Source organism: Jaculus jaculus, chromosome 5, assembly GCF_020740685.1.
Source record: "Jaculus jaculus isolate mJacJac1 chromosome 5, mJacJac1.mat.Y.cur, whole genome shotgun sequence".
NCBI lineage: Eukaryota > Metazoa > Chordata > Mammalia > Rodentia > Dipodidae > Jaculus > Jaculus jaculus.
In genome coordinates, this window is record NC_059106.1 from 167636269 (window position 1) to 167663860 (window position 27592).

At 42.2% G+C, this 27592-nt stretch overlaps 1 protein-coding gene across 2 annotated transcripts in view; it reads left to right on the top strand.

Moving 5' to 3' along the window:
* The window catches only part of Lclat1 (lysocardiolipin acyltransferase 1), a 143106-nt gene that overhangs the window by 60333 nt on the left and 55181 nt on the right, over nucleotides 1–27592 (top strand). For both annotated transcript variants that reach the window (XM_045149598.1, XM_045149597.1), the window contains 2 exons: nucleotides 9153–9299; nucleotides 13855–13971. In XM_045149598.1, the coding sequence (XP_045005533.1) occupies nucleotides 9153–9299; nucleotides 13855–13971 (264 nt within the window). The remainder of the gene's footprint in view (nucleotides 1–9152; nucleotides 9300–13854; nucleotides 13972–27592) is intronic.

Below are 27592 nucleotides of genomic sequence, written 5' to 3' on the forward strand. Positions count from 1 at the left end.
ATATTGAGAGGAAGCACCTATGGGGGATGGCGCTGCAACCTCAGCATCTGGACAGAAGATCCTGGTTTTCTCTCTATTCATCAGCGTATGTGAGTGCGGGTGCCTGTGCACCCGTGGTGCGTGCGCGTGGAGGCCTAAGGCTGACCTTGGCGGTCTTCCTAAGTAAGCACCTTGTCCACTGAGGTGAGGGCAGGGCGTCTCAGTTGAACCGGGAGCTTGCTGGTGTGGCTGACACGACTGGTCAGTTTGCCCTGGGCTCCCCTGCGTCTACCTCCTGATTGCTGGGATTACCAGCAAGATGCCACACCCACCTGACATCTCCAGGTGTTGGGGATCCGAACCACAGCCCTCACATTTGCCGTAAGATACATTCACCATCTATGCAAGTCTAGCTCTTTGGTTTGGTTTGGTTTTTTTCTTTTTGTTTTTGTTTATGTTTTCTGAGGTAGGGTCAGCTCAGGCTGACCTGAAGTTAGTATGGAGTCTCAGGCCTCTGTCTCCGAGGGCTGGGATTAAAGGCGTGCACCGCCATGCCAGGCCCAGGTTTGGTTGTGATGTGTTGGCTGGCTCTTGAACGAAGCGGTCACTCACGGTTGCGTGGACGCTGACAGTGTCCGTGACTGCGAAGAATGTCTGTGGGCTGTAAGGTTATCCAGTCGACCTCCTACCGAAGCCGATGCGGTCGGCCTGCGGCGGTCGGCTTCCTCAGCTGGATACCCGCTGATGGGCGCCCCCACCAGTGCTGCAGTCAGACTCGGTGCCGCAGGCCACGCAGGCAGACGTGAGAAGCGCGTCTTACCTCCAGGACGTTCAGCCACTTCACATCTGCCGAAAATCAAGGAATTTCTTTTCTTTGTCTAAATTAGCAATCGCATTCTAAAATTGCCTAAAAGAGGAGCTTTTGTAACCATGACTTTCAGGGTAAAGCAGTAAAAGAATTATTTGGGACACACTTTCTGGGTTTTAGTCTGCTTTTGTAAAGCACAAATAAAAAATGCTCTTTAAGTGATGAGTTTGAAATGGTACTTTGTAATAGTAAAACGATGTGAGTGGTAGAGTCAGTGGACCGGCTAGCCTATTGCTAGCCTTAATTTCAGTAGATATTTGACTCCAGTGGTTTTAATTGTCCTTCCTCCTGTGGAATTCTGTGCTAATCACAGCAGTGATTTTAAGGAGAAAGGGGTCATTGCAATACTAACTAGGATGATGAATTAACTGTTCTATTTATTATACATGTCATTTGTTAAAAGTTATGTGCCTTTCCTCATCTTTATTGAAATGAATATTACAGAAAGCATTTTCCTTATGCTTAAAGTCAAATATTTCTGAGTATTGCACTGTTCTTTAATGGATGCCAGGCAGAAGTACATTATGCAGCCAAGAGTTAAAAATATTTTCCACAATGAAAATAATGTGAAATGTATCTTAGAAATGTTCTTACTGACAATTAATAAAGTAAGATGACTTAGCAAATGAATTCCAAGTAAAAATATTTAGGACTTGTTAGAATGGAACATGGTTAGTATTTATATATTGTTTAATCAAAAATAGATGTTCTGAAGTAAATTTTTTATATCAAATAACTGGATTTATTGAAAATTTGCAAAGAGAACAATGGGTTCCCTTATTTTCGTTTATCCAATTTTCCATGATGTTAATATCTTACAGAGCAGTAGTACATTTGTCAAAATAATAGATCAGATTGGTAAACTACCAAATGATTGAGATTTTGCCAATTTTTCTTTTAATTTTCTTGCAGAACTCACTCTAGCTTTGGCCACTGGGATTTCTTTTCTACCTTTTTAAAAAAAAAAAAACTATTTTTATTTATTTGACAGAGAAAGTGGAAGAAAGAGAGAGAGAGAAGAGGCGTGCCAGAGCCTCCAGCCACTACAAACAAACTCCAGATGCATGCGCTCCCTTGTGTATCTGGTTTATGTGGGTCCTGGGGAATTATACCTGGGTCCTTTGGCTTTGCAGGCAAACGCCTTAACCACTAAGCCATCTCTCCAGCCCTTTTTCTTCCCCCTTTTAATGTGTGTTTGCATTGCACATACATGTATGTGTGAGTGCTCTTATGTGTTGGTACGTGTGTGCAAAGGTGCACATGCATGTGTGATGTGAGAGCCGGAGGCTAATGTAGAGTGTTCTTCCTCCTATGTTCTCAGCCTCGTCCTTCGACACAGGACCCCACTGAGCCCAGAAGTCCGCTGTTCAGCTAGATAAGCTAGCCTTGAGCAAGCCCAGGGGCTCTTCCTGCCTTGCCTTTCTGGGATAACAGCACGCACCCCCGCCCATACCCAGTACACATGGTTGTTGGGGATCCCAACTCAGGCCCTCGTGCTTGAGTGACCCTTCACCTAGTCCCCTCCATGGCTCCCTGGGAGTCCTCGAAGGCTGTGCTTGGGTGTCCACTCACTCTGAGGCTCCAGGACTTGGGGCCCCTCATGCGCTCCCTGCCCTGCCTTGCCCTGGCCCGTGCTTCTTCCAGGAGTCTTTCCTTCTTAACTAAGGCTTGTGCAGTGAGCACGCCCTGTGCTAGTTTCCCTTCTCTCCCACGTACAGTGGCTGAGACGACAGATGGATGGCAGTTTTGGTGGTCAGAAGCCTGGTGCAGTCCCCGTTCAACAGAAATCTTGGTAGTGGTAAGTCTAGTTCCTTTCTTCCAGCTCTGCAGGAGCTATTTACATTCTGTGGTTGGTGGCCCCTTCCATCTCCCGAAGCAGCAGGGGCTAGCTGAGTCCTTCTTAGGTCGTTATTGTGAGTCTATTTTTGTCCATCTTTTCTGTCTTTAAGGGTCATTATGATTACTTTAGCCCACTAGAATTATCTAGATCAGTTTTCCAATCCTAACCTTACCTGGGTAGCAGCCTCAATTGCTCTTTGCCTGTAAGCTAAATACTCACCGTTGTAAGAGAGGAGGGTTTCTAATGGTTGTGTGTGCCACGGCGCGTGTGGTCTGGGGCTCTGGAGCAGGTGACAGGCTTAGCTGAGCAGTCAGCTTTGCTCCAGGGGCTCTAGTCACTACCAGCTGCTGCCCTCTTGCCATATAATCAATAAATTCTTTTCCGAAAAATAAGAATCAGGGGCTGGAGGGATGCTTAGTGGTTAAGGCGTTTGCCTGCAAGGCCAAAAAACCCAAATTCAATTCCCCAGGATCTACATTAGCCAGATGTACAAGAGGGCACAAGCGTCTGGAATTCTTTTGCAATGGCTGGAGGCCCTGGCACGCCCATTTTCTCACTCTCCCTTGCCCTCTGTCAAATAAATAAATAAATAAATATAAAAGTAAACAAAAAAAATCAGATTTGATAAAAATTACATATCTCGGATGGTAAAGTGGTCAGAAAACTGATCAAATGACAGAAATCATAACTATGAAATAAAAAGTCTTGGTCCTATCTTAGTATGGACCCCGAGTTATATCACAAATGAGAAGTCTCATAGTGCCCAAAAGCATCAACGAATATGTATATCTTTAATGTCAAACAAAAATTTATGGTCTGGGGCTGGAGGGATGGCTTAGTGGTTAAGGTACTTGCCTGCAAAGCCAAAGGACCCAGGTTCGATTCCCTAGGACCCATGTTAGCCAGATGCACAAGGGGGCACACACATCTGGAGTTTGCAGTGACTGAAGGCCCTGGTGTGGCCATTCATTTTTTTTCTCTCTCTCTCCCTCCCGCTTTCTCTGTCAAATAAATAAATAAACAAATAATTTTTTAAAAAAAGTTATGGCCTGCTGATAGGTATGATAATCTGTTTAATGGAATAGATGGAATTTGCAGAGTATTTTTAAATCATTTTTTCTCCATTTTGTAATTTTTCAAGATTGAAATTATTTTTGTTGTTTGCTTTAGAGGTTTGTTTGCTTGCTTGGTTGCGTTTTACATTTTGATTTCAGCTTGTGTTCTGAACACAGGCACATATGAAACCTAATCATACAAGCAAGATCACAACAGGGTTCTTGCAAGGAAAAGCACTTAAGGTTAATTGTCTGCCTCCACTCAATGTTTTGAAAAGCCAGGGGCTGCATGGAAATCAGTCCTCTTAAGAGGAAGGGCATAGAGAGCATTACCTAATTATGATGGAAATTCCAGGAAGACAGAGCTTCTCTGTGGTCTGTGTAGCATTTAGCATCTTAATAGAAACAGAGAATTCTGAGAACTGTAACTACTTGTTACTGAATTTCTGGATTTATTTGTATACCTACTATTGTTATATGTAAGAGCCCACTCAGTAAATACGGTTTCTCATGACGTTCACATTACTGTGTTTTTACATAAAGTTTGCATGTGTTCATCGTATTCTCCTTTGATAGAGGCCTTTGGGCAGCATCTGCATGATTGCGTCCACATCCTCTGTTCAGGGTTGAAAATAATGTTGAAGGGAACAGTTGTCTGTCTACTTTGCTTCTGGTGTCATGGTCATAGTGCCATAGTAGATATCCTATTGAATTCGTGAATATATGGGTAGTGATAATAAAATTTAAGCTATCCTTAAGGTTCACTTTTGAGAGTGCTGGATGAATAATGGAGGCATTTTTATGATTCACTTAATTTCATGCCATGTGTACTAAAGTAAAAAACATGGTAAATAAGCTTCTCTTGAGAAATATGCATCATGTTAAAAATACACTTGAATGAATAATTTCTCCTAACCAACTCTACAACTTGATAAAAGGAAGCCAAAGAAAACTAAGTTCTAAAGTTATGAGTAAGGGTCAAACAAGAGAGAATGCTCGGGGTTCCTCTGTCTGCTTGGAGAAGGGACTGCTGGAAGAGGGTGCCCGCTGTTAGAAAGCAGGAAAAAGCCGAGTTTTGTAGACTAATTTAGTAAGTTGCACTGCCATTAATCAGTTTATCAAAGCTTAAAGTAAGTGTCATCAAAGTGTTTTGAGGATGTCAGCATAGTGCAGACAAGTCTAAATTGCTTTGAACATGGATAAAATACTGACTGATGGCAGTGTATTGGGGGAGGGGAGCCATACAAGCGATTCCTGAGATTTTTATGAAAAGAGAGTGAGAAATGCTTAAATAAAAAAGACTCAGACCTCACCATGTATGTAAGCGGAACTAAGCAGGAAAGGCTCCGGACCCAACAGCATCTTGAGAGGTCAGAAAAGCCATCTGCAGCCATCGTACCGCCCACGTGGGACTGTCTGCAGGATGCATAGAACGTCATAAAACTTACAGCAATCCCATGACCATTTCACCCACTCCTTTTTCTTACGGGAAGCAGTTCTCACTAGAACTGGAGAAGTGCACTCTCCTTTCAATGTTGTACAGTGTAGGGCATTCTTACAAATGAGAAGACAGCACAGAATGAATAAACATCTGGGGAAAACACAAAGCTTTAAAGAATCTAAAATAATGGACAATCATATGGGAATAATAATTCTGTGAGACTTGAAATCATGTATAATTTCCTTAAACTATGTTAATTTTCTTAGCAGAACTCCCTTGCATATGCAGGGAAGCTGTTAAGAATTGAGTTCATCATGACTTAAAGCGTGAGCTTTGCTGATGCCCCCCGTAACTGAACATTTTGGAAGGCTGAGGAACAAAGATTGCTGTGAATTTGAGGCCAGGTTGAGCAAAATAGTGTGATCCTGTCTCAAAAATAAAACATAGTTCTGAGGGCTTGCTAGCTGTTTGAGTCTCATAGTACCGCATTCATAAACTGGGGATTACTTACCTATTTCATAAGGTTATCCTGAGATTTAAAATTGAATCAATGAAATGTTTAGAAATAGTATCAGATGTAAGCATTCAGCAACATGTTTATAATGCCTGTACTCTTTACTGCATAGTGGATGGTACAGAAAAAATGAATTGCAAATCCTGGAAACAAAAAAATTATTGAAATAAGTTCAATTAATAGCACAGGTTCAGTTAGTAACACTACAGATCAAACATTTAGTCAGATGATCAAGCGATGGGGTCTTCCTCAAATGCAATGTCGAGTAAAAATGGAGATGAAGAGCCTGAGGGACTATATCTATAAATTTTTACATTAATTTACAAGTTTCAGACAAAAAATATGACTGAAGAGGAGAAAAAATCCTTTTAAATAATATAAGGAATGCTTCCCAAATTAAAGAAAGACTCAAGGATTAGAAAAGCTTACTAACTAGCTACTGAGGAGAAGTAATGAAAAAAAATCATGTCTATATTAATACTGATTAAATTTTATAAAATAATAGAAAAACAAAATCTTCCACAGGGAAAAGTAGGTTATCTGCACAAATGCAGTTGATATTTTATTAACCCTATTCAGTGATAGCAGAATATGGAAGGTAGCTTTGAAATTCTGAGGGGAAAATGACTTGAAGCCTCAAATTCTATTTCTGACCAAACTAGCCTCCACAGTTAAGAACCAGAAATCTATTTTAGGAATCTAAGAACTGAAACATTTTTCAAAAGAAATGTTTTAAGGAAGAGGACTAGCCAAATGATATAAGCAAAGAAGCCAGCAAACTTGGAGTCAAGTCTACATAATGGAAAACATCGTGGTCAAGTTTAAGCAATGTGTTATAATAGTCATCACAGCAGTTTTTGAAGCTGTTGCATGATTCCTATAAATTATGCTAAAAGGACAATAGGTAAACATATATATTTGGTATTACTATTTTACTTAAAAAATAAACTACTCCTATTTAAACAATGGTAGAATCAAAAGCCTACTTTTGGTTGAGGACAATTAAAAATATCACTCAGCGATGACAGAATTATATGTTTATGTTTGCCAAAAATGGAAGAGTGAAAATATTTTGAATGGGATTAGTAATACAAAATGGGGTATACAATAGATAATATACCAACTCTTGGAGGCTGAACAACTCACTTAAACAATGTTGGGTTGTAAAAAAATAAAAATGGAAATCAAAAAAATTCTAGAATTGAGTGACAATAAAACCACAACATACCAAATCTTATGGATGAAGGCTGTCCCAAGAAGGAAGTTTTATAGCCTTAAATACCTGGATTACAAAAATAGGGTTCTCAAATAAATAACCATCCATCTGAAGGCTTGAGAAAATCAAGAGCAATCCAACCCCAAAACACCAGATGGAAAGAAATCATGAGGACCAGAGCAGAAATCAATGAATTGGAAATGAAGAAAACAGTTTTAAAAATTGATGTAATCAAGAGCTGGTTCTTTCAAAAAGTAAATAAGATGGATTAAAAAAGAAAAAACCCTGGTCAAATTGATCAGAAGAAAAATGAGAAAAGGCAAATCAAGATTTGAAATGAAAAAGGAGATGTTACAACAGATACCAGTGAACTTGGGGGAATCGTGAGGACGTATTTAAAAAACAACATTGGAATATCTGGAAGAAATAGATGAGTTCCTTGACTCATACCACCTGCCAAAACTAAACCCAGAAAAGAGAAGTTACCTGAATGGAGCTAGAGCATCTAACCAGATTGAAGGAGTAATTAAGAGCCTGCCAGCCACAAGGAGCCCAGGCCCAGATGGAGTCACTGCCAAAGTTTTCCAAACCTTTATTGAAGCCCAAACCACTGCTTGTCAAGTTCTTTCACACCATTGGAAAGGAGGGAGTGCTCCCTGACTCTTTCAGTGAAGCCAGCACCACACTAACAGCAGAACTGGGCAAAAGATACAGTGAGAAAAGAAAATTGTATACCAATAGCCCTGGTGAACATAGAGCCTATTGCTGAAGACACCACAGGCTGTGGACACAAGATAATGAGAGATCACAGTGCAACTGAGAAGGAAGCCAGCTCCCTGACGGCTAGCCCTCACGGGGGATTCATCCCTGACAGTGAGAACCAGGTCCGAACCCTATGGATAGGAAGGTCATAGACGAGAGAGACACTCCCACTGTTCTGCTGCTACAAAGAGCATATGGGCTCATCAGAATTCTTTGAAGATGCTGTTTACCCCCTTTGGTCCATGCAACTCTTACTCTTGGATAAAGAAGTTGCTTTTTTTTCTACAGGTGGTTGTGAATACCAGGGAGAACCAAGCCCCATGCACACAATAAGAAAAGGTTGCTGACTGCCTAGCATGAGACAAGTCACACCTCACATCTGCCAGGGCCTAGGAGACACCTCAGAGGAAGTGACGATTTAAACTCAGGTGCTGCTCTCACTGCTAACCTGACAAGCTCCTCCAGACAGATGGTGTTAGCCACTGAAAAGTCTCATCAAAGAGAAGTTTAGAGCAACTTTGCCGTAGAGGGGTCAGAAAGATTATAAAAGCTACAGAGTGGAAGATATATCTGGAGACATTGTCCCTTGTACTGAGATGGACTGGTGCATTCATGACCCAAAATGAATACCAGTAACCCCACTGGGGAGGCCCTCCTTGGAATGGGGCTGAGGGAGAGGAGATATGATGTAACCTGATGGGAATATGACCAATATGCAGTAGGTTCATACAGCAGTGTTTACAATTAATAAAAATATAAAGATAAAAATAAAGAAGTAAAAAGGACAATCAGCTGTAGGTGTCCAGCTCCGCAGCGTGATACGTGATGTTCAGGACGGTACTCCATCCTTCTTGACCTCCTGTCTTATTTGGCGTCCATTGAACTTCATCCTGCGCATGTTGTTTGCTTTTCCTGTGGTCATAGGTGAGATTTCTGGCACATGGTGGACGTTGCTTGGCCTAGACCAGTCATTACCGCACTCTGCCCTGCTTTGCTCGCTTGGGCTCTTGCAGGGTGCTTTGAGTCTCCATCTCTGTGTGCAGGTAGTTGGAGGCAGGCAGGCACGCAGGCACTGACACCCACACAGCCTTCGTGAGATACGCAATGATTTCCACTGAAACAGATGTTGCATTTAGGTATGAGTGCAGAAAAAAAATATACAAGAATAGTTGCCTGACCTGAGAATGGTATGTTGCTTACTATTTGGTAACCTTACTGTATGCATTCTTTCATCTGTTGTGGTAGCTTGGTTTACAATGTCAATTTAACTAGATTTTTTAATGTCTTGGATTTGTTAGTGGTAAATATCAGGGAAGTTTTAATTGCCTTGATATTTTAATAACTAGTTTTGTCTTGAAAGGATGCTTATTATCATAGTAAATAATTTATAGTAAGTTTTGAAAACTTGAAACAATATGTTTAAAAATAATATGGATATTGTTAATGAAATTCTGCATGTTTGTTAAACTCATTCTAGGTTGGGCCATGCAAGCTGCTGCCTTTATCTTTATTCATAGGAAGTGGAAGGATGACAAGAGCCACTTCGAAGACATGATTGATTTTTTTTGTGATATCCATGAGCCACTTCAACTCCTGATATTCCCAGAAGGAACTGATCTCACCGGTAAGGCAGCCTGGGTTTGGATCACAGAATTTTAAAACAGAGGCTCTTAGGACATTAGTCAAAACTTGTTATTTCTCATCTTGGAAGATCTTAAGTTCAAGGCCAGCCAGAACTGCAGAGTGAGTTTAATATAGTCAACTTAATGAGACCTTTTTTGAAAATAAAGAGTTAAAAAAAGAACAAAGACTGGGGCTGTTGCTCCAGGCAACATGTAGGTAAGGATGAAAGGGAGGGAGGGAGGGAGCACGGAACGTGGAAGGAAGGGAGGACCCACGGCCATGCTCCTGTGCTGGGCAGGTCTCTGCAGTGCGTGCCTTCTTTGTGCCGCCTGCTTGACTTCTCGTTAAAGCTAGAAGACAGCACTGCAGAGGATGACATTGCTGTCCATTGTGTAAGCTTGAAGGTAGATCACGCAGAAATGGGACTGTTGATCTCCAGACTTAAGAGTCTCCTTAGAACGATGTCACTGATAGATAGCCAGGTTTACTTTGTAATACTTAGCATGTATTATACCTAAATTTAAAATTTGAAATCATTAATTTTGTTTGATGTAGTATAGAAAACCTTATCCTGAAATGATGGCTTGGTTTGTAGCTATAATTGCCAAAGTTTAAAATAAAAAATGGCAATTTGAAACTTACCATTTAGTAAACAAAAGCTAACAAGATCATATGTTACTACATTAGTATTAATGTATTCATACCTTGGGGCTTCGGAGTCAATAAAGTTTATTTAAAATATTTCATTCTTTGTTTTTTTTCTGAGGTTCTGTTATGATGATGAATTTTATATCTAGTTGCAGATGTCTAGAGTGTTCCCCACTATATGATGTTTTATAAGTTAAAATGCACTTACTTTTTTTTTTTTTTTTCCAAGGTAAGGTCTCACTCTAGCCCAGGCTGACCTGGAATTCCCTATATAGTCTCAGGCTGGCCTTGAACTCACAGCGATCCTCCTACTTCTGCCTCCCGAGTTCTGGGATTAAAGGTGTGCACCACCACACCCGGCTAAAATGTGCTTACACTTAAAGGCCAGTTTGCAAAAGCCAGAATATTTGCCCTATACAGACTCATCCTGAAGCTTTCATTTTTCTTAAAAACAAACAAACTGCCACAGGTAATTTTTACTGTGTGAGGAAAAATGGATTTTTGTAAAAGAATGGGCTAACAAAATATCTCTGATTTGTAAAATGTACTATTAACCAAAAAGTATTTATAATTGACAGAGTTAATTTTACATTTGGATCCTTAAACCCAAAAGGAAATTTTCTAATCTACAAAATTTCAGTTTGGTCATGGATTTTCAAAATAGTACATTTAATTATGAGTTTCCATATATTCTGTCTTCATATATAAGTGGTTATAAGTTCTTTCTGTTAAAAGATTTAATATACATTAATTTTTGGGAACTGAAACAAATGTATACACAGAATTTGTTATAATCTAGTGACTCATAAGTAAATACTATGTAGATTTTGATCCATTTTGGGGGAATCATATGGTCATACATACACATGTGTGCACACATTCGTAGGAATATATATATCTGTCAATGTATACTGAAGCCTACATAATCTTAAACAAAACTGAAGACTTGACATTACACTTTTCTCTGTCCATTTTTCACCACCCATTGTTATATTCTATTTTTTTTGCATAATGATTTGTTCTTTAAAAAGATTGAGTAGTTTTATGTAATGCAGGAGTGTTAGGTTCCTTGAGAAATGGATCCACTCCAGTGTTGAGGGAGAAGAGTTCAGGTTTACTTTACGGAAATGACGCTGACAACAGTAGAGACTTGGCGAGTCCAAAATCTGCAGTGGGCAGTGAGCGGTGAGCAGCGGGCAGTGAGCAGCAGGCAGTGGGCAGTGAGCGGTGAGCAGCGGGCAGTGAGCAGCAGTGAGCAGCGGGCAGTGGGCAGTGAGTGGTGAGCAGAGGGCAGTTAGCAGTGAGCAACAGTGAGCAGCGGGCGGTGGGCAGTGAGCGGTGAGCAGTGAGCAGCGAGCAACAGTGAGCAGTGGGCAGTGAGCGGTGAGCAGTGGGCAGTGAGCGGTGAGCAGTGGGCAGTGAGCAGCGAGCAACAGTGAGCAGCAGGCAGTGGGCAGTGAGCGGTGAGCATGGGCAGTGAGCGGTGAGCAGTGGGCAGTGAGCAGCGAGCAGCAGCGGGCAGCGAGCAGCAGTGGGCAGTGAGCAGCGGGCAGTGGGCAGTGGGCAGTGAGCAGCGCTCAGGGAAGAGCTGAAGTTCAAGTGTGATGTGACCTGGAGGCAGAAGCTCTTCTTCCTTGTGGGAGGTTCCTGAACCTCTGTGTCTTGGGACTTGCATCTGACTCAGAAGAGGCCCATCCACACCAAGGAGGGAATCTGCTGTACTCAGTGTACTGACTGAAGTCTTGTCTTTACAGAAGCCTTCACCAGAACCTGGAATGCCGAGGACATACTTGGGCACTTTGGTCTTGTCATGTTGAATTAACCATCACAATTGATAGGCTGTATTTTTTAAGATCCATGTTTCTCATTTGGAAAGGAACACTATTTTCATATTTTTAACAGTGCTATACAATGGAACACTCTTGTACATAAAACTTTGTTTAATAAGTATACAAGTATCTAGAATTTTTTAATTTTTTTTTTTAAATTTTGTATTTATTTGAGAGAAGGAAAGAAGCAGAGAAAGAAACAGACACGGAGAGAGGATGGGTGCATCAGGGCTTCTAGCCACTGCAGAAACTTCCAGATGTATGCACCACCTTGTGCATCTGGTTTACATGGGTTCTGGAGAATTGAGCCGAGCTCCCTTGGCTTTGTAGGCAAGTGCTTTAACTGCTAAGCCATCTCTCCAGCCTCAAGTATCTAGAACTTTTATACAAAATGAAGGTCCTTTCATGAAGCTTACATTATATAAAGAAAGTGATCAGAATATATATGGTTGTCATAAGTGTTTGTGACCAAAAATAAGGTAGGATGCTGTTCTTTATATGGTGACCAGGACAAGCCTCTGTTTAGTTCCTGTGTAAGTAGGGACCAAATGCATAGAAGAGAAGACCATCTGCAGTGAGAGGCCTTCTGGCCTAAAGTAAGGAGTAGCCACATAGACCTGAGGCTGGAATGTGTGGCTGGATTGAGAGTGGCCAGCACAGTGGCCAGCAGTGTCATGGTGAGGGTGCTGGGGAATGGGATGCTAGCACAGTTGCTGATGATAACGACCTGGGAGAGGGCTGGATTAAGTAATGGGAGAGAAAGATCTGCAAATACTACAATTACTAATGGAAGTAAGATATGTTAATTTGGGAAATCATCTAATCTCTCATCTCTCCATGTGATTTCTGCCTTCTCATGCCATGGCTATACATTTTAGAACTGCGAGTGCTGTTTTCACATCTATAACAGCATTTCCTTATGTCTTCAGACTCCCTAGAGTTTTTGGTGAACTGAAGAACACACCAGTGAGTAGTCGCTCACCCCTGGTGCCTCTGGGATTCCTAATCCCTCAAGGTCTGTCAGCTGCCTGTAAGAGAGAGAAATCTTACAGCCCCATGCCGAGGTCATGCTCAGAAGAGTGGAGAGTAGCTTACTGCTTTCTGTAGTTAAGGCCTTTTCTTTTCATTGCTGGGGGCTGTGGGTATTTGGTTAAGTGTCTCTATTAGGAAATGGTGGAACATCATCTTGAATATTTAGTACTGTGGAATCCATCTGTGGTTCTTGGCAGTTGGGAGAGCATACTGGTCTTCAATTTACCCTAGGAAAGTTGTGTTTATGTAGGTATTTTTCTTGTGCTGGTCTATAAATTTCTGAATACAGCTGAGGATGGCAGGTTCTGACATCTGCTGTCATCAGAAGGTATTTCATGGTTTCTCCCAGCCGTTGAGGTCAAATTTCTGGACACTTTGCCATTTCCAAATGTATTTGCTGAATAATGGGTTTAGTTCTTCTTGGAATTTGTGAAATTCCCCCATGGAATGGAAAAGGGAGTTTTTGCCAACAACTGAAACATGTACTTGACTCTGTAACTGTCTTCGGCCAAACCATGTTCAGATGTTTGTACATGATGTGCTAAAATGTGCCCATTATGTTGTGCAGTGGTTTAGATTACTAATATTAGCTGTCCTGTGCCTGAACAAGACAGATATTTCACTGTGCTTTGAAAGCCTAAATTATTGGGTTAAAAATGCTAAACCAATATATTTGACTATTATTTTTTTCTGGGTGTCTAAAACTTTGTGTTTTGTTAGTTTTTATTCTTATTAACATTTTATATTTCAGTTTCTACTGCATAAGGATTATGTTAATGAAAACATGAGCTTGTTGATATTATAATTATACCTCAGTTTTCATTGATTTGTGAAAGTCTTCTGAAGAGCTGTAAATGTCTAGATATAAATTTGAGGAAATGCTGAAACCCACTTGACACACATCATGATATTGTTTTGGGATCTTTGTAAGGGATTATTGAAAATACCTGTATCATCTCAGAATGCTGTCTAGTTGTAGAAATTCCTCATGGCTTGACCTCACTATCTTTCTTTATCTTATGGTTCCTAATCTCTTGTTCTGTTTAGAAAATAGCAAGGCTCGTAGTAATGATTTTGCTGAGAAGAATGGACTTCCAAAATATGACTACGTCCTGCACCCGAGAACTACAGGCTTTACTTTTGTGGTTGACCGTCTGAGAGAAGGTAAGCGTGTAAGGGTGCATCTCAGACTACACTTTGAGAGAAAGTGAGGAGTTAGCTTTGTGGACGTGGGTTTGCTTGGCACACTCAAGGCCCTGGGGGCGGGGAAGAGAAGTGAAAGTAAAAGCAGCAAGAGTCACTGGACTTCCTTACTCTGATTTCCAGTGAGTCCTGGTATGTGATGGTGACGCATGTGACACACAGTCACCTCCAGTAGCTACACTGTTGTGGAATCACTCGTGTCTGCCACAAAAGCTCTCGAACCCGTATGTAAGAGGAGGTGTGCAGTTTTTTTCCCCCTAAATGGTTATTCTTTTAGGGTCTAATGTGCTTTAAGATACAGAGTGTAGCTTGCCAAGATAAAGCTTCTCTATAGCTAATACCCAGTATTTTAAAGAAATGTGTAGTACCAATCCAAAACACCTTGATTGGTGTGGTAAACAAAACTATTGCCATTATCGGTTTGGCTTTTTAAATTTTTTTAAATTCTGTGATTATAAGCACTATCATATGGACTTGGGGCTTGGCGGTCACGTGGCTGGTGAGCATCGAGAACCCGTTCCGTAGGCGTTCTTGGGGTGGTAGGCCTTCATGCCCTGGAAGGTGGTAAGATGGCACCGTGGCATGAAGCTGCCACATCTTTCTCCATTTACTGCCATATTGCTTGCTTGAGCATCTAACTTAGACTCACAGTTTTCAGTCAACAATATGCTTTCTATTTTGTGCTATTAGTGATTTCTGTACAAGTATTTCTGACATCATGAAACACATTACCAAATTTCTCAGTTAATGAGGATGACTTGGCACATATCCTTTGCCAATAAAGATTGTTCTAAATGTAGGCAAGATAATTAAGAGATTAGTTTTTAGTGGATATGGGTATGTCTATAAAGTTCTGTGTTCTAATGTCTGGATATTTTACTAGCAACCTGGTTCTTATCTTTGCTACACGTGAGGAGCGCTCATTGCTTAGTCATCAAAGCACAAGTCAACAAGCACAGTCACTAATTTTTTCTGCCACAACTGACCCCAAGCCCCTCTCTGTCATTAAAAGAGAGAGAGAGAGAGAAGAAAGAGAGACACAGATGATCCCATTTGCCTTGTTAGAAAACCAAATGATAGTTCAGATGGTCTGTTCAGCTAGGTTAGAAATGTGGACTGGGGCTTGCTCGCTGTAGCCATACGAATGACAGCTGTGTGCGTCGTTAAGTGGCAGCGAGCCTTTCTACGAGCCCGCGTTGTGCCTCAGTCCACGTCATCCTCGGAACAGCCCTGCGCCGTGCTCACACCCATAGTGCCAGCCAAGAGCAAGAGCAGTGAGGGCAAGAAACTCACCACAGTTACTGGAATATGTTTTTCTGGCTCAGTAGCCCAGCCCTTTCATTTGTTGTATGATTTTGTTAAAGTCTCGAAACCACAAAATACCACGGCAACAATAGTTATTATTATGATTTAAGAAGGAATTTCAAGGCCAGAGTGCTTGTGCATGTCTCGAATCCCAACACGATGTGGGTTCTGGTAAGTAGTGAGTGAGTGCAGCAAGGATCCCTTGGAGAGTCTGCCTAGTCTAGAGAGTACCCTTAGGAAGAACCAGACTCAGAAGGGGCCAGCTTTCTGATCTTTAGGACTCAGATCTTGTTTTGACAGTAAATTTTGGGAAGAAAACCAGCTGTTGAAACAAATGACCATTTTGATTGATATTCCCGTAGAACCTTGGAAATAGCCTATTAAAACAAACTGTCGTAAAATGACATCTTTACTGTTCACATGTTTAACTGAACTCAGTGTCACTGTCATCAATATTAGAGAATTGACACAGAGAGACAAATGCAGCATTCAGAGCATCAAGAAGTTAAGGATAAGGTCTTAGGAGGAAGTATTGAGTAAGAGTTTTTCTTTATAGGCCATTTTACCAAGATGTAACACTTAGATAATACTAACTACATAAGAAATATGTTGTTTCTACTAGAGTACCTTTATAATTTTATCCGGAGTGCCGTAATTTTTTAACTACTTGTCTACTTGCCTTACATGCTGCTAGATCATCACTCCTTGATGATGCCATATGCTCTGCACAGAAAAAGACTGTCAGTTCTGGTTGTGCTGAACCCTTTAGGAGCTGTGTCTAAAACGTAGAACCAGTGTCCTAGCATGTTCTTACAGCACTGTATGTCACACTGATAGATATTCATCATGGGTGGTTTCCTGTGTACCCTACCCTGATCACAGAACCTTTCAATATATGATTATGTGTTTTCTTTAATCTTAGGATAATCCAAACTCAAACATAGAGGAAAGTGATTTCACATGTTTTCCCTCTGTGTGTTTTTGTTTTAATTACCAGCTATAATAACCTGTATAATGCCTGGCATGGTGGCTCACACCTTTAATCCCAGCACTTGGGAGACAGAGGTAGGAGGATCAGCGTGAGTTCAAGGCCACCCTGAGACTACATAGTGAATTCCAGGTCAGCCTGGGCTAGAGTGAGACCCTTACCTCGAACCTCCCTCCCCAAAAGTAACCTATATAATATAGTTTACACTTTGAAATCATTACATCAAAAATATTTATATTCAGGGGCTGGAGTGATGGCTTAGCAGTTCAGGCATTTGCCTGCAAAGCCAAAGGATCCCGGTTGGACTCTCTAGGACCCACATAAGCCAGATGCACAAAGGAGCTCATACATCTGGAGTTCATCTTCAGTGGCTGGAGGCCCTGGTGCATCCATTCTGCCTCTCTCCCTCTCTCTTCTTGTCTCTCTGCCTCTTTCTCTCTCTCAAATACATAAATAAAATATATTTTAAAATATATTTATATTCATAATCTCTGCTGAGTCAAAATTTTAACAATAATAGCTTTATTCTTTTTAAAAAAATATATATTATTTATTTGAGAGAGAGAAAGAGGCAGAGAGAGAGAGGGAGAGAGAGAAAGAAGAAGAGAGAAAGAGAGAGAATGGGTGTACCAGGGCCTCTAGCCACTGCAGACTAAACTCCAGACATGTGTACCCGCTTGTGCATCTGGTTTACGTGGGTCCTGGAGAGTCAAACCAGGATCCTTTGGCTTTGCAGGCAAACACCTTAGCCACTAAGCCATCTCTCCAGCCCTGCTTGATTCCTTTTTGATTTCAGGTAATTAGTGAATTTGTCCACCCAGTGTTTGATTTTGTTGTGCATTTCATAAGCTGATTACCAAGTTGTAGCAACTAGGCAGCACAGGTGTGCATATTTGAAACAACTTGAAAAATGTGCTGGAGTAGCTGGTAGAAGGAAATGCTACATGCACTTATTTGAGGTACGCCCTTGTCCTCAAGGTGTTTATCATCTTCACGGTAATAAGAGTGGTACACATAGAGAAGTCTAAAGCAATGTAGGTAATTGCTAGGTTTTATGGCATATATAATATGTGCTGAATATTGACGTGAGAGCTACTGAAGCCCTGAAATAGTCGAGTCTGGCTTATGGGAGAAGTTGAGTTTCCTTGGACACTGGGGACTGTGCATGATCTGGATACGTAGAAAAAAACAAGACGGGCTGAGGCAAGGACAGGGTCAGGACAGTGGGCGCCTGAACAGTTACTTGGGACATGCCAACCTGACGGAACTCATGACTTAGGTTATAGAGTAATAGTATTTAATATCAGAAATGGTTATGACTTTCGTTTATCTATTTCTAGGCTAAGTCATTTCAAGCCAAATGACTCATTTCTCTCAAGTCTATAAATGATAATGTGGATATTCAAGTTTAGGTTTGAAATAAGTAAATGTTTTTGCATTTAGAGTAAAATAGCCCACATTCCTATTATATTTAACTCATGCATAAATTCTGAATCTGAAGAAGGAATTTTATCGTCTTTCTAATAATTTGAGAGAATCCAAGTCGATCACTAGAGAAAAGGGAAGTCACCTCGCCACCAGGTGACTTGGAAGGCAGCGGCGCTCACTACCATAGCACAGCTCCGTGTCAGCCGCCAGAGAAGTGTGATCAGCACACTTGAACAAAATGTGTACCTCTGCTTGGGGAAAAGGGATTGTTCACTTAATACCTCACTCACATATGTGGTGTCGGATAGACCTGGGTGGTTCTCCCACGTGGGTCTGTTGTAGTTGTGATTTTTCTCTGAGAATATTGGAAGCAAAAGCAGTGCAGCGACCATAGGCGGCTCCCTCTGCAGTGACCCTGTTGGCCCTTGCAGCTGCTCGGACTCTTAGCTTAGTTCTCTCCAACCTGCTGACCGCCCAGTCTGCATGTTGCCTGAAGTGGCTTTCCATTGGGAAATACTAAAGATGGCCAGCAAGGCCACCGGTCTATAGCACACACCCCGTTTCTTTTAGCAGTGAGCCTCCCCCAGGATTACACCGTAACCACTCTTCCTCAGAAGCAGCATGTTAAGTGGGGCAATGCAGAATGGGTGGCTATATACCGTGCACCCTGACCTTTTCCTGTAGCATTTTTATTGCTAGGAATATTTTATAAAATACAGCAAGACCTCTCCCTTACATTAAGAAAATGTAATTGTACAGTAGACCTTTGATATTTGCTAGAATATTTTCTGAGACCTTTTCCTTTTCTACATATTTGCAAATATCTTTGTAGACTGGCGGTTGACCTTTTCTGAGGTCATGTTACAGGGAACACATTTTATCTGCTGATTGGGATAAAGTGCAACAAACCCACCCGAGGTCAGTGCACAGGTCACCCACGTGACTTGGTGGTTTACATATCATGAAATGGAATTTATTCAAATTTGTCTCAGTGTAATTACATGTGACCACCTGTCGGTGACATTTGGGATTTTTTCATGTCAAATCTTCAAATGCCATGCTCTAGTTCAAGGCTAGAATTTCTTTTGTTTTCTTTGTGTTCATTTTAGCCTCTGCTCATAGCAAAAAAAAAAAAAAAAATCTGAGCTGTTGATTTTGGACCAATCTTGTCATTGTGTTGAGTGAAACAACTCATGATAGCCGCTATCATGCCCTATATTTATATAAAACAGGCAGCACATCAAGTACCCCCCCCCCATGCCAGAATTGGATTGTATGTGTTTTTCCTTATCCTTCACCTGGTCCCACAGCAGCCCAAGCTGACCTGGGGTTCACTGTTTAGTCTCAGGGGAGCCTCGAACATAGTAATCTTCCTACTTCGGCCTCCCAAGTGCTGGGTGTAAAGGTGCCCAAAAGCTTTTTACAAACACAGATACTTCCCTTCGGGCTCAGACCTGGTGACTCTACCTGTGGTGGGATCCTGAGCTCATAGCCCCACACCTCTCTCAAAAGTAGTGCGTAATTCTCCCAGCTGAGCCACGAGCGAGCATGCGTGGAGACCCGCTTCCTCTAGCAGCTGCCCCTGGGTCCTGCAGCTGCTGAAGTTGAGGCGTGCGTATTTCACCTTTAGTTTTTTGTTCTAAATGCTGCAGAACTTACTCTTTGTATGACTGCCTTCCCTTCCTAGGGTTTTTCTCTGCTCACGTTCATTGCATTACAAGTTTCATTTAAGTAGAAAGATATATAAGGGGTTTATTTTTCATTCTTTAATTTACCAATTTCTCCTCCATTTTCTTTTTTTTTTAAATTTAATTTATTAGTTTTCTTTTCAGTAAATACAGGCAGTTTGGTACCATTATTTAGGCTCATCTGTGATCTACCCCCTCCCATTAGATCCTCCTTGTTAATGAAAATGGGTCGTGCATTGTGGAGTTAGCACCCAGTTATTGGTATGATAAATGTCTCTGCAAATCATGACCCAACATGTAACTCTGACATTCTTTCTGCCCCCTCTTCCACAAGATTTCCCTGAGCCATGTTGGGTTCATTTTTGGCCTGCTTCAGTGCTGAGGTGTTGGGGGCCTCTGAGGCTCTGGCTCTCTGATTTGGTAGGAGTTGATTTTTCTCTGCGTTGATCTCCTTCCCCTTTGTGCTGGTATCCGGTTCACAGGAAAACATCACCCTTGCTTATTTTGCCAGTTGTCCTTAGTTTCAGTTGGGCCCCTTTTGAGGTATGTTGGGGCAGCTCTCTTCTTAGGACCTGCATCTATCTGGAAAAGAGAAGCAGATTCTCCAACAGAGAGTAAGTTAGAATCCAGAAAATTGAGATAACACTTACTTTTTTGATAGACAGTATGATAGGTTTAGGCCCTCTTATAAGATAAGTGTTTTCCAAATGTTCTCTAGTCTCCTCCATTTTCTAAGGACTAGAGAACATTTGGAAAACACTTATCTTAAATTTAACAACATGAACATGGGTTTTTTTTCTGTAATAACTATAAAGTATAAGTAATAAGAGTATAAGTAACCATTGTAGCTCTGGTTACCCAGGGAACCTTGATTTTACTATCTGCGTACTTGCATGTTTCTTCTACTGTATAAGTAATCATTGTGGCTCTACTTTCTTTCTTTTCTTTATGAAGTCTAAAAAAGTGCACATGACTTCATTTTTCACAATATATACTCACTTTATATAAAAAAGATGACAGGGGGCTGGAGTGATGGCTTAAGAGTTAAGATGTTTGCCTATAAACCAAAGTACCTCAGTTCAATTGCCCAGGACCCACGTAAGCCAGATGCACAAGGGGGTGCATGTGTCTGGAGTTTGTTTGCAGTGGCTGGAGGCCCTGTCGCACCCATTATGTTTCTCTCACCCTCTCTCTCTTCCTCTCTCACTCTCTCAAATAAATTTTTTTGTTTGATTTTTAGTTTTTAGAGGTAAGGTCTCACTCTAGCCCAGGCTGACCTGGAACTCACTATGTAGTCTCAGGGTGGCCTTGAACACATAGCGATCCTCCTACCTCTGCCACCCAAGTGCTGGGATTAAAGGCATGTGTCACCACGCCCAGCTCAAATAAATAATTTTTTAAAAGATAACAGTATTCATCTTTATTATAAAAAGAGCATTTATTACAAAAGCAGGAAGGTTAATTATGAAGAAAATAAAGTACTAATGGTCAATAAGTTACTTCTCAAATGTTATGCCTATCTTTTAACATAGTTTATTTTTTCCAACATGTACATATATTGTATGAATGTGTGTATATCACACAATTGGAGACCAATTATATACCTTGTTTAGTAAAGATTTTTAGACATAATATGTGTATAATCTATAGTAATAATGTATATAACATGTATTATATAGAATATATGTGTATAATAATATATCAGAGCATTATTCAACTAATAGTTTCCTACCCTTACAAATAATACCAAAATATACATAAAGCTCTGATTAGTTCCTTAGGGCAGATGTCCTTACTCTAATTAACTGAATTAAAAGGTATACATTTTCGTAGGGTTTTTGTAAAGTCTTATTTTACTGCCTCATTTGACCCAAAATTCTACTGGTAGCATCTTAGAACTATCTCTTACAGATACCCTACCTTCCTCCATTTCCTTTGTGATCCCATTAATGTTGGCTACCAGTGCCTCTCATTTTTATTGTCATTGGCTTTCCCACTGTCTGTCTAGATTTCTCCTTTGCCTAATCCATTTTAGACACAGCTAACAGCCAGCCCTCCATGAAATACTGCTCTAGGATAATCCTGTACCTGTTGATTTGTTTAGGAAGTGTTCTTTGGCACCTATATCTTTGAGAATTGTAGTTCAGAAATCATAGTGCATTGTTTTAAATAAAAATCAAAATATTTGGCCAGGTGTGGTGGTGCACGCCTTTAATCCCAGCACTCGGGAGGCAGAGGTAGGAGGATCGCCGAGAGTTTGAAGCCACCCTGAGAATACAGAGTGAATTCCAGGTCAGCCGGAGCTAGAGTGAGACCCTACCTTGAAAAACAAACAAACAAAAAAAACCCATCAAAGTTATGTTGGGAACATAAAGACAAGCAAATCTATACCTTAAATGACACTAACAGGTGCATACGAGTTGAGAATTAAAGAATAAGTAGGCATTTTCCAAGGATGAAATGTATTTAAATATTTGCGGCAATTCTGTATTCCTTGGCTAAGACTTCATAATATGGTTCCAGTCTATCTTTCCAGACTCACATTCAGGTTTGGTTTTGGCCTGCCGCTCTTCACTGGGCTGTGAGCTTCTCTATGGTCCTGTGTCCTGTTTATTCTTACCGCCGAGGCCTCACCATAGTGCTCGTACTACTGTGGCTATTCGGGAAATACAGGGTTTATGCAGATTTTCATAAATCTGTTTCAGCATCTTCATGCGGTGTAAGCCAACCCATTTGAATAAACTGTGCCTGACTTTGCCTCTCATTATTTCCGTGCAGGCTGTGTAACCCTGTGGGGCTTTGCCCTCTTCCTTAACCTTCAGTTCCTCCTATAGAGATCCTTCCAGAGCCTCTTCCCAGGTTCTGCTTTCTCTCAATAGAACGCTTAGCACAGTTGACCTTTCCAAACAGCTGATTCAGTGCGCGTTACCTTCCCTTCCCTAAGGACAGCAGAGGCCATGCCACCTGGGTCGCTCAGGGCAAAGATTCCCTCGTAAGCCCAGCACATGCCCTTGGCTTCTGCCTCCGTCTTGCGGCAGCGGAGCTTGGCCTGCTGGCTCCGACTGGCCTGTCCCTTTGGTGCTTTGCTTCCCTCTGCCTCCCAGCTCGTACTTCTGCCTCTGCTCCTCATAAAGTGGCCTGCCATGGTTTTCTTGCCCTCTCCTTGCACGCATTTCCCCGGGCCATCATCCAGGAGCCCGTGTGCTGCCTCCGCTTGCGGCCGGCATCTTGTTGCCAGGACAGGGAACACTTGACACTCAAACTGCCACGACTCTTAAGGCCAAAAGCTCTTTCTGCTCTAAGCCACTAACCAGCCCCTAAGCTGGTTTTCTTCCCATGCATCCATGTCATCATGGTGGCAGTAACGAGAATAATGACGCCTTGAGTCAGGTCACCAGCTCCAGAGCCGTCATTGCTGCCGTCCCCGTCCTATGCCCGAGGAAAGTAAGGCTTGCGTAGAAAACACGTCGCAGGACTGTAACCTGTCGTAGTGCCCTGTGACCCGTTCTCAAAGGGGAGCTGCGGCGCCGTTGGCAGCATCTGCGGCAGGTGGGCCACGTGCACAGAAAAGGCACTGCTGGGGGACGGGGGAGAAACGCCTCACTGCTCTTCACCAGGAGCATGGTGCAGGGGTGCCCACTGGCCTCACTGGCATCTTTCTGTTAAACTTCCTGGGGCCACATTGCCCACTTCCCCTAGTGGGGTGTCTTTGCTGGCTGACGGCCCCGAGCATCTTCATTCTCCAGGTATGACCACTGGTGGCCTCGTCGGTCTCAGTGGGACGCGGACCTTCCGTGCTGCGGGAAGAGGATCAGCTCAGAGGCCAGGGCTTCAGTAAGGGCAGAACTGAGCACAGGGTTGAAGGTACCTGCCTCAAGTCTGAGGGCGGCCGGGATGTTCCTCAGGAATCCGCGGGGCTTGCGGTCTCTGTCTCGTTTTGTTTTTGTGCCCTCTTCGTGTGCACCACAACGGTGCCATACACGCAGGGCCATTGCCCAAGGCCTGGGTGCCAGATCTTGCCAGGTTGCTGGGCTCTGCTCTGCCTGCGTCTTACACTGTTTTCTGATTCTTTCATCACCATTGTCGGTTTGGTTTTGGCCTGTTGCTCCTATTGGACTGGACTTCTTTAGGATACTGTGACTTGTTTATTCCTATCTCTGAGGCCCTAATTAGTGCCAGTATTGTTACAGGTCCTCAGTAACTTTGGGGTTTATGCAGATTTTCATAAATAATCTGTTTTCAGCGTCTCACACAGATGCCTAATTCTGGTGTCCCTCCCATCCTCATTCCGGAACTAGAGTCCTTGGCAGACACTAGCAGACCACCTGAAGCAGACAGAGCAGTGACTACTGTTTTAAGACACGCTCCTGTTGTCTTCACCTCTAAAGGATAAAAGGGCGCATTTTTATACTACTATAAGAGGAATGCAGAACCATGCTTCTTCTAATTTAAATGACAATGGTTTTGGCATTTGTTATGTGAAAATCCATATAGAAATGTAGCTCTTAGGTAAGTTTCCATTTGTTAGAATTTCTTTTCAGTAAGCTGCAGATTCTGAAACACTGCTAAAGAGATAGTCATTGGGGTTCTTCATTTCAATAAAGGGAGCACTTTATCTTATGGCTGTACATTGTTTTTCTAATACCAGCCAGTTTTAATAAATACCTACTATTGCAATTGGGTTTGCATTACTGGTAGAAATCACCCAACCAAGAGCACCTTCTGGGAAAAAGAGGTTTATTTTGGCTTACAGGCAATGGCAGGGGAAAATGAGGAGAGAGTGGACATCACCCCCTGGCCAACATCAGGTGGACAATAGAAACAGGAGAATGTGCCAAACTTTGGCATGGGGAAACTGGCTATAACACTCATAAGCCCACCCCTAACAATACACTGCCTGCAGGAGACGTTAATTCCCAAATCTCTATCAGCTGGGAACCAAGCATTTGGAACACCTGAGTTTATGGGGGGACACCTGAATCAAACTACCACATTCCACCCCGGGCCCCATAAACTGATATCCATACATAATCTAAAATACAGTGCATTCAGTCCAAGTTTAAAAGTCCCCATAGTTCTTACCAATTCTAATGATGTTCATAGTCCAAGGTCTTTTAACTGAGCCATAATAGCAAAAAAAAAAAAAAAAAAAAAAATCCCTCCAAAACCCATAATGGCACAGAATAAACATTCACACTGCAGAAGATGGCATTGGGCATAGCAAAGAAACATTCAGCCAATACAAGATTTAAAACAACCAGGGCAAACATCAAACTGTAATTCCAAGTCTAACAACTCTAGCCAGTGACAAATCTGCAAGTCTGATAATTCTAACCAGCAAGAAATCTCTGGCATTCCAATTCAGCCCCTCCAGCTAGGCTGCTCACAGTCCTGGAAAACATCTGTGGCCGGCAGCTTTCCTCAGCAGCCATCTCATGGTCCTGGCATCTCCAATGGGTCTCCACTGCAATCTACGGTTCATCCTCATGGCCCCATGGGGTCTCTATGCAGGCATCCAGCAAACCTGCTTCACACTGCCCATGGCCATTTCCAAAACACAAGACCATGTTGCAAACTCAGTGAACCTCTCTTTCCTGCATTTCTTATACTCCACAATACCAGGTAGGGTGCCAATTTGTTAATCCGGGGGGAATAAAGCAAACTTTGAAGAACAGAACACTCCTTGAGCACTCAGGCCCCTTACATTCTTCCTATTGCCCCAGTGCAGGTCAGCTGGCCCAATCTCAGATGTTGTAATCTCTCAAACAATTTGCAGGTGAAGGGGTAGCAGTTTAGGCCCAAAGATTTCTATCTTTTCTCTTTTCTTTTTTTCTGTGCCATATCCCTCTGCTCACACCAGTTCATTTCTATGCAAAGCAACCCTGCACAACTTCTCAGGACCCAGGCATAACAGCAAGTTTCCCACACATACTGCTAGCCCAGTCCAGGCAAAGCTCTTTCTCAGCCCCATAAGCCAAACCTTACAGTCCATAGTTCTTACTGCATTCAGGCCTTTCAACTCTGACCAGAATAGTTCATCAAGCTGTACTTACAGCACTGCAAGGCATCTCTTAGGCCAAGGTTTCAAATCCTTCCACATTCCTCTTGAAAATCAGCTCCAAAAGGCCAAAGCCACACAGTCAGGTGTCTAGCAACAATCCCACTCCTTGGTACCACTTTACTGTTGCAGTTGGATTCCAATTGCTGGTAGAAATCACCCAACCAAGAGCACCTTCTGGGTAAAAGAGGTTAATTTTGGCTTATAGGCTCAATGGAAAGCTCCATGATGGCAGGGGAAAATGATGGCATGAGCAGAAGGTGGACATCACCCCCTGGCCAACATAAGGTGGACAATAACAACAGGAGAGTGAGCCAAACGCTGGCATGGGGAAACTGGCTATAACACCCATAAGCCAACCCCCAACAATACTCCCTCCAGGAGGTGTCAATTCCCAAATCTCCATCAGCTGGGAACCTAGCCTTCAGAACACCTAAGTTTATGGGGACACCTGAATCAAACCACCACACCTACCATTATGGAAGGAATGCCTGATAATGTCTCCATGTTTTATGGCACCAATAATAACAAATTCTCAAAACATGTTCTGTTAGTACAGGGTTGTCCTTTCTATAGATTAGTGAAGATTATATGCTTGTTATAATTTAGAAGTTTCTGCCTAAATACTGATGCCCTGTTATAATGTTTATATTATTTCTTAAGAATATTGCTGATGACTGATATTTATAACATGTGTTTATTTTAAAACAGAATTTGTGAAAGAAGCATTGGTAAGTAAAACGTATGGAGTTGCTGTGGAGTGACGACATCTGTGCCTTGATAACATGTTCTCTCGTCTTCCCCCAGAGGCCAAAGTGAGAGCAAAAGGCCATAACGAGGGCTGGAGAGATGGCTTAGCGGTTAAGCGCTTGCCTGTGAAGCCTAAGGACCCCGGTTCGAGGCTCGGTTCCCCAGGTCCCACGTTAGCCAGATGCACAAGGGGGCGCACGCGTCTGGAGTTCGTTTGCAGAGGCTGGAAGCCCTGGCGCGCCCATTCTCTCTCTCTCCCTCTATCTGTCTTTCTCTCTGTGTCTGTCGCTCTCAAATAAAAAAAAAAAAAAAAAAAAAGGCCATAACGAGGCTGTAGTGCGCCGTCACGCGGGCGTCACGAGGCTGTGGGGCGCCGTCACATGGGCATCACTGGGCGGCAGGCGCTCCCATGATGTGTGTGTTCTTAGAATATTGTTTTAAACAGTGGTGCATGTGAGAGGTAGATCTGTGGAATGTATATAGCAATGTACTTTATTACAAAGTCCCAATTTGTTTTCAGTGAAGGTGAGGTTTGGGACAAGAATCTAAACTCTACACACCCTTGAATCCAGAAATTTCTTTAAACAGGAGCATATGCCTTCCTTTTAGTTCTAAGCAGTATGCAACTATAAGCATGTTGTTTTTCCTTTTTGCACTAACCCAAAAAAGTCTTACACTGCCTGTCATTAGTTACAACCTGTGTCCTTCTCATGGTTTATGAGGCTGGCTCCTTCCCTCACCTGGCTTTGTAGAATTACTGCTTCCTTACTCAGAATATTCTTTCTGCATTCTTTCCAGATAAGATCTTTGTTACTTTTTTTTTTTTTTTTTTTTGGTTTTCTGAGGTAGGGTCTCACTGTAGCCCAGGCTGACCAATGCTGGGATTAACGGTGTGCGCCACCACGCCCAGCCCTTTGTTACATTTTTTAAAAGGTGGTTAGCCGGGCATGGTGGCGCACTCGGGAGGCAGAGGTAGGAGGAATGCTGAGAGTTCCAGGCCACCCTGAGAATGCATAGTGACTTCCAGGTCAGCCTGAGCTAGAGTGAGACCCCACCTTAGAAAAACCAAAAAACAAAAGGTAGTACTAAATCTTGCTGGTACATGTGCATGTGCAAACCAAATACACATCCCTTCCCTTTTCAAAAGGACAATTCTAATAATGGCCCCTCACAGACATGAAAATAAAAGTAGAAGTTATTTGCTTATTACTGTCAAAAATTGACTAGCTCTAATCCCTGCACTCGGGAGGCAGAGGTAGGAGGATCGCTGTGAGATCGAGGCCACCCTGAGACTCCATAGTGAATTCTATGTCAGCCTGGGCTAGAGTGAGACCCTACCTTGGAAAACCAAAAAAAAGAAAAAGA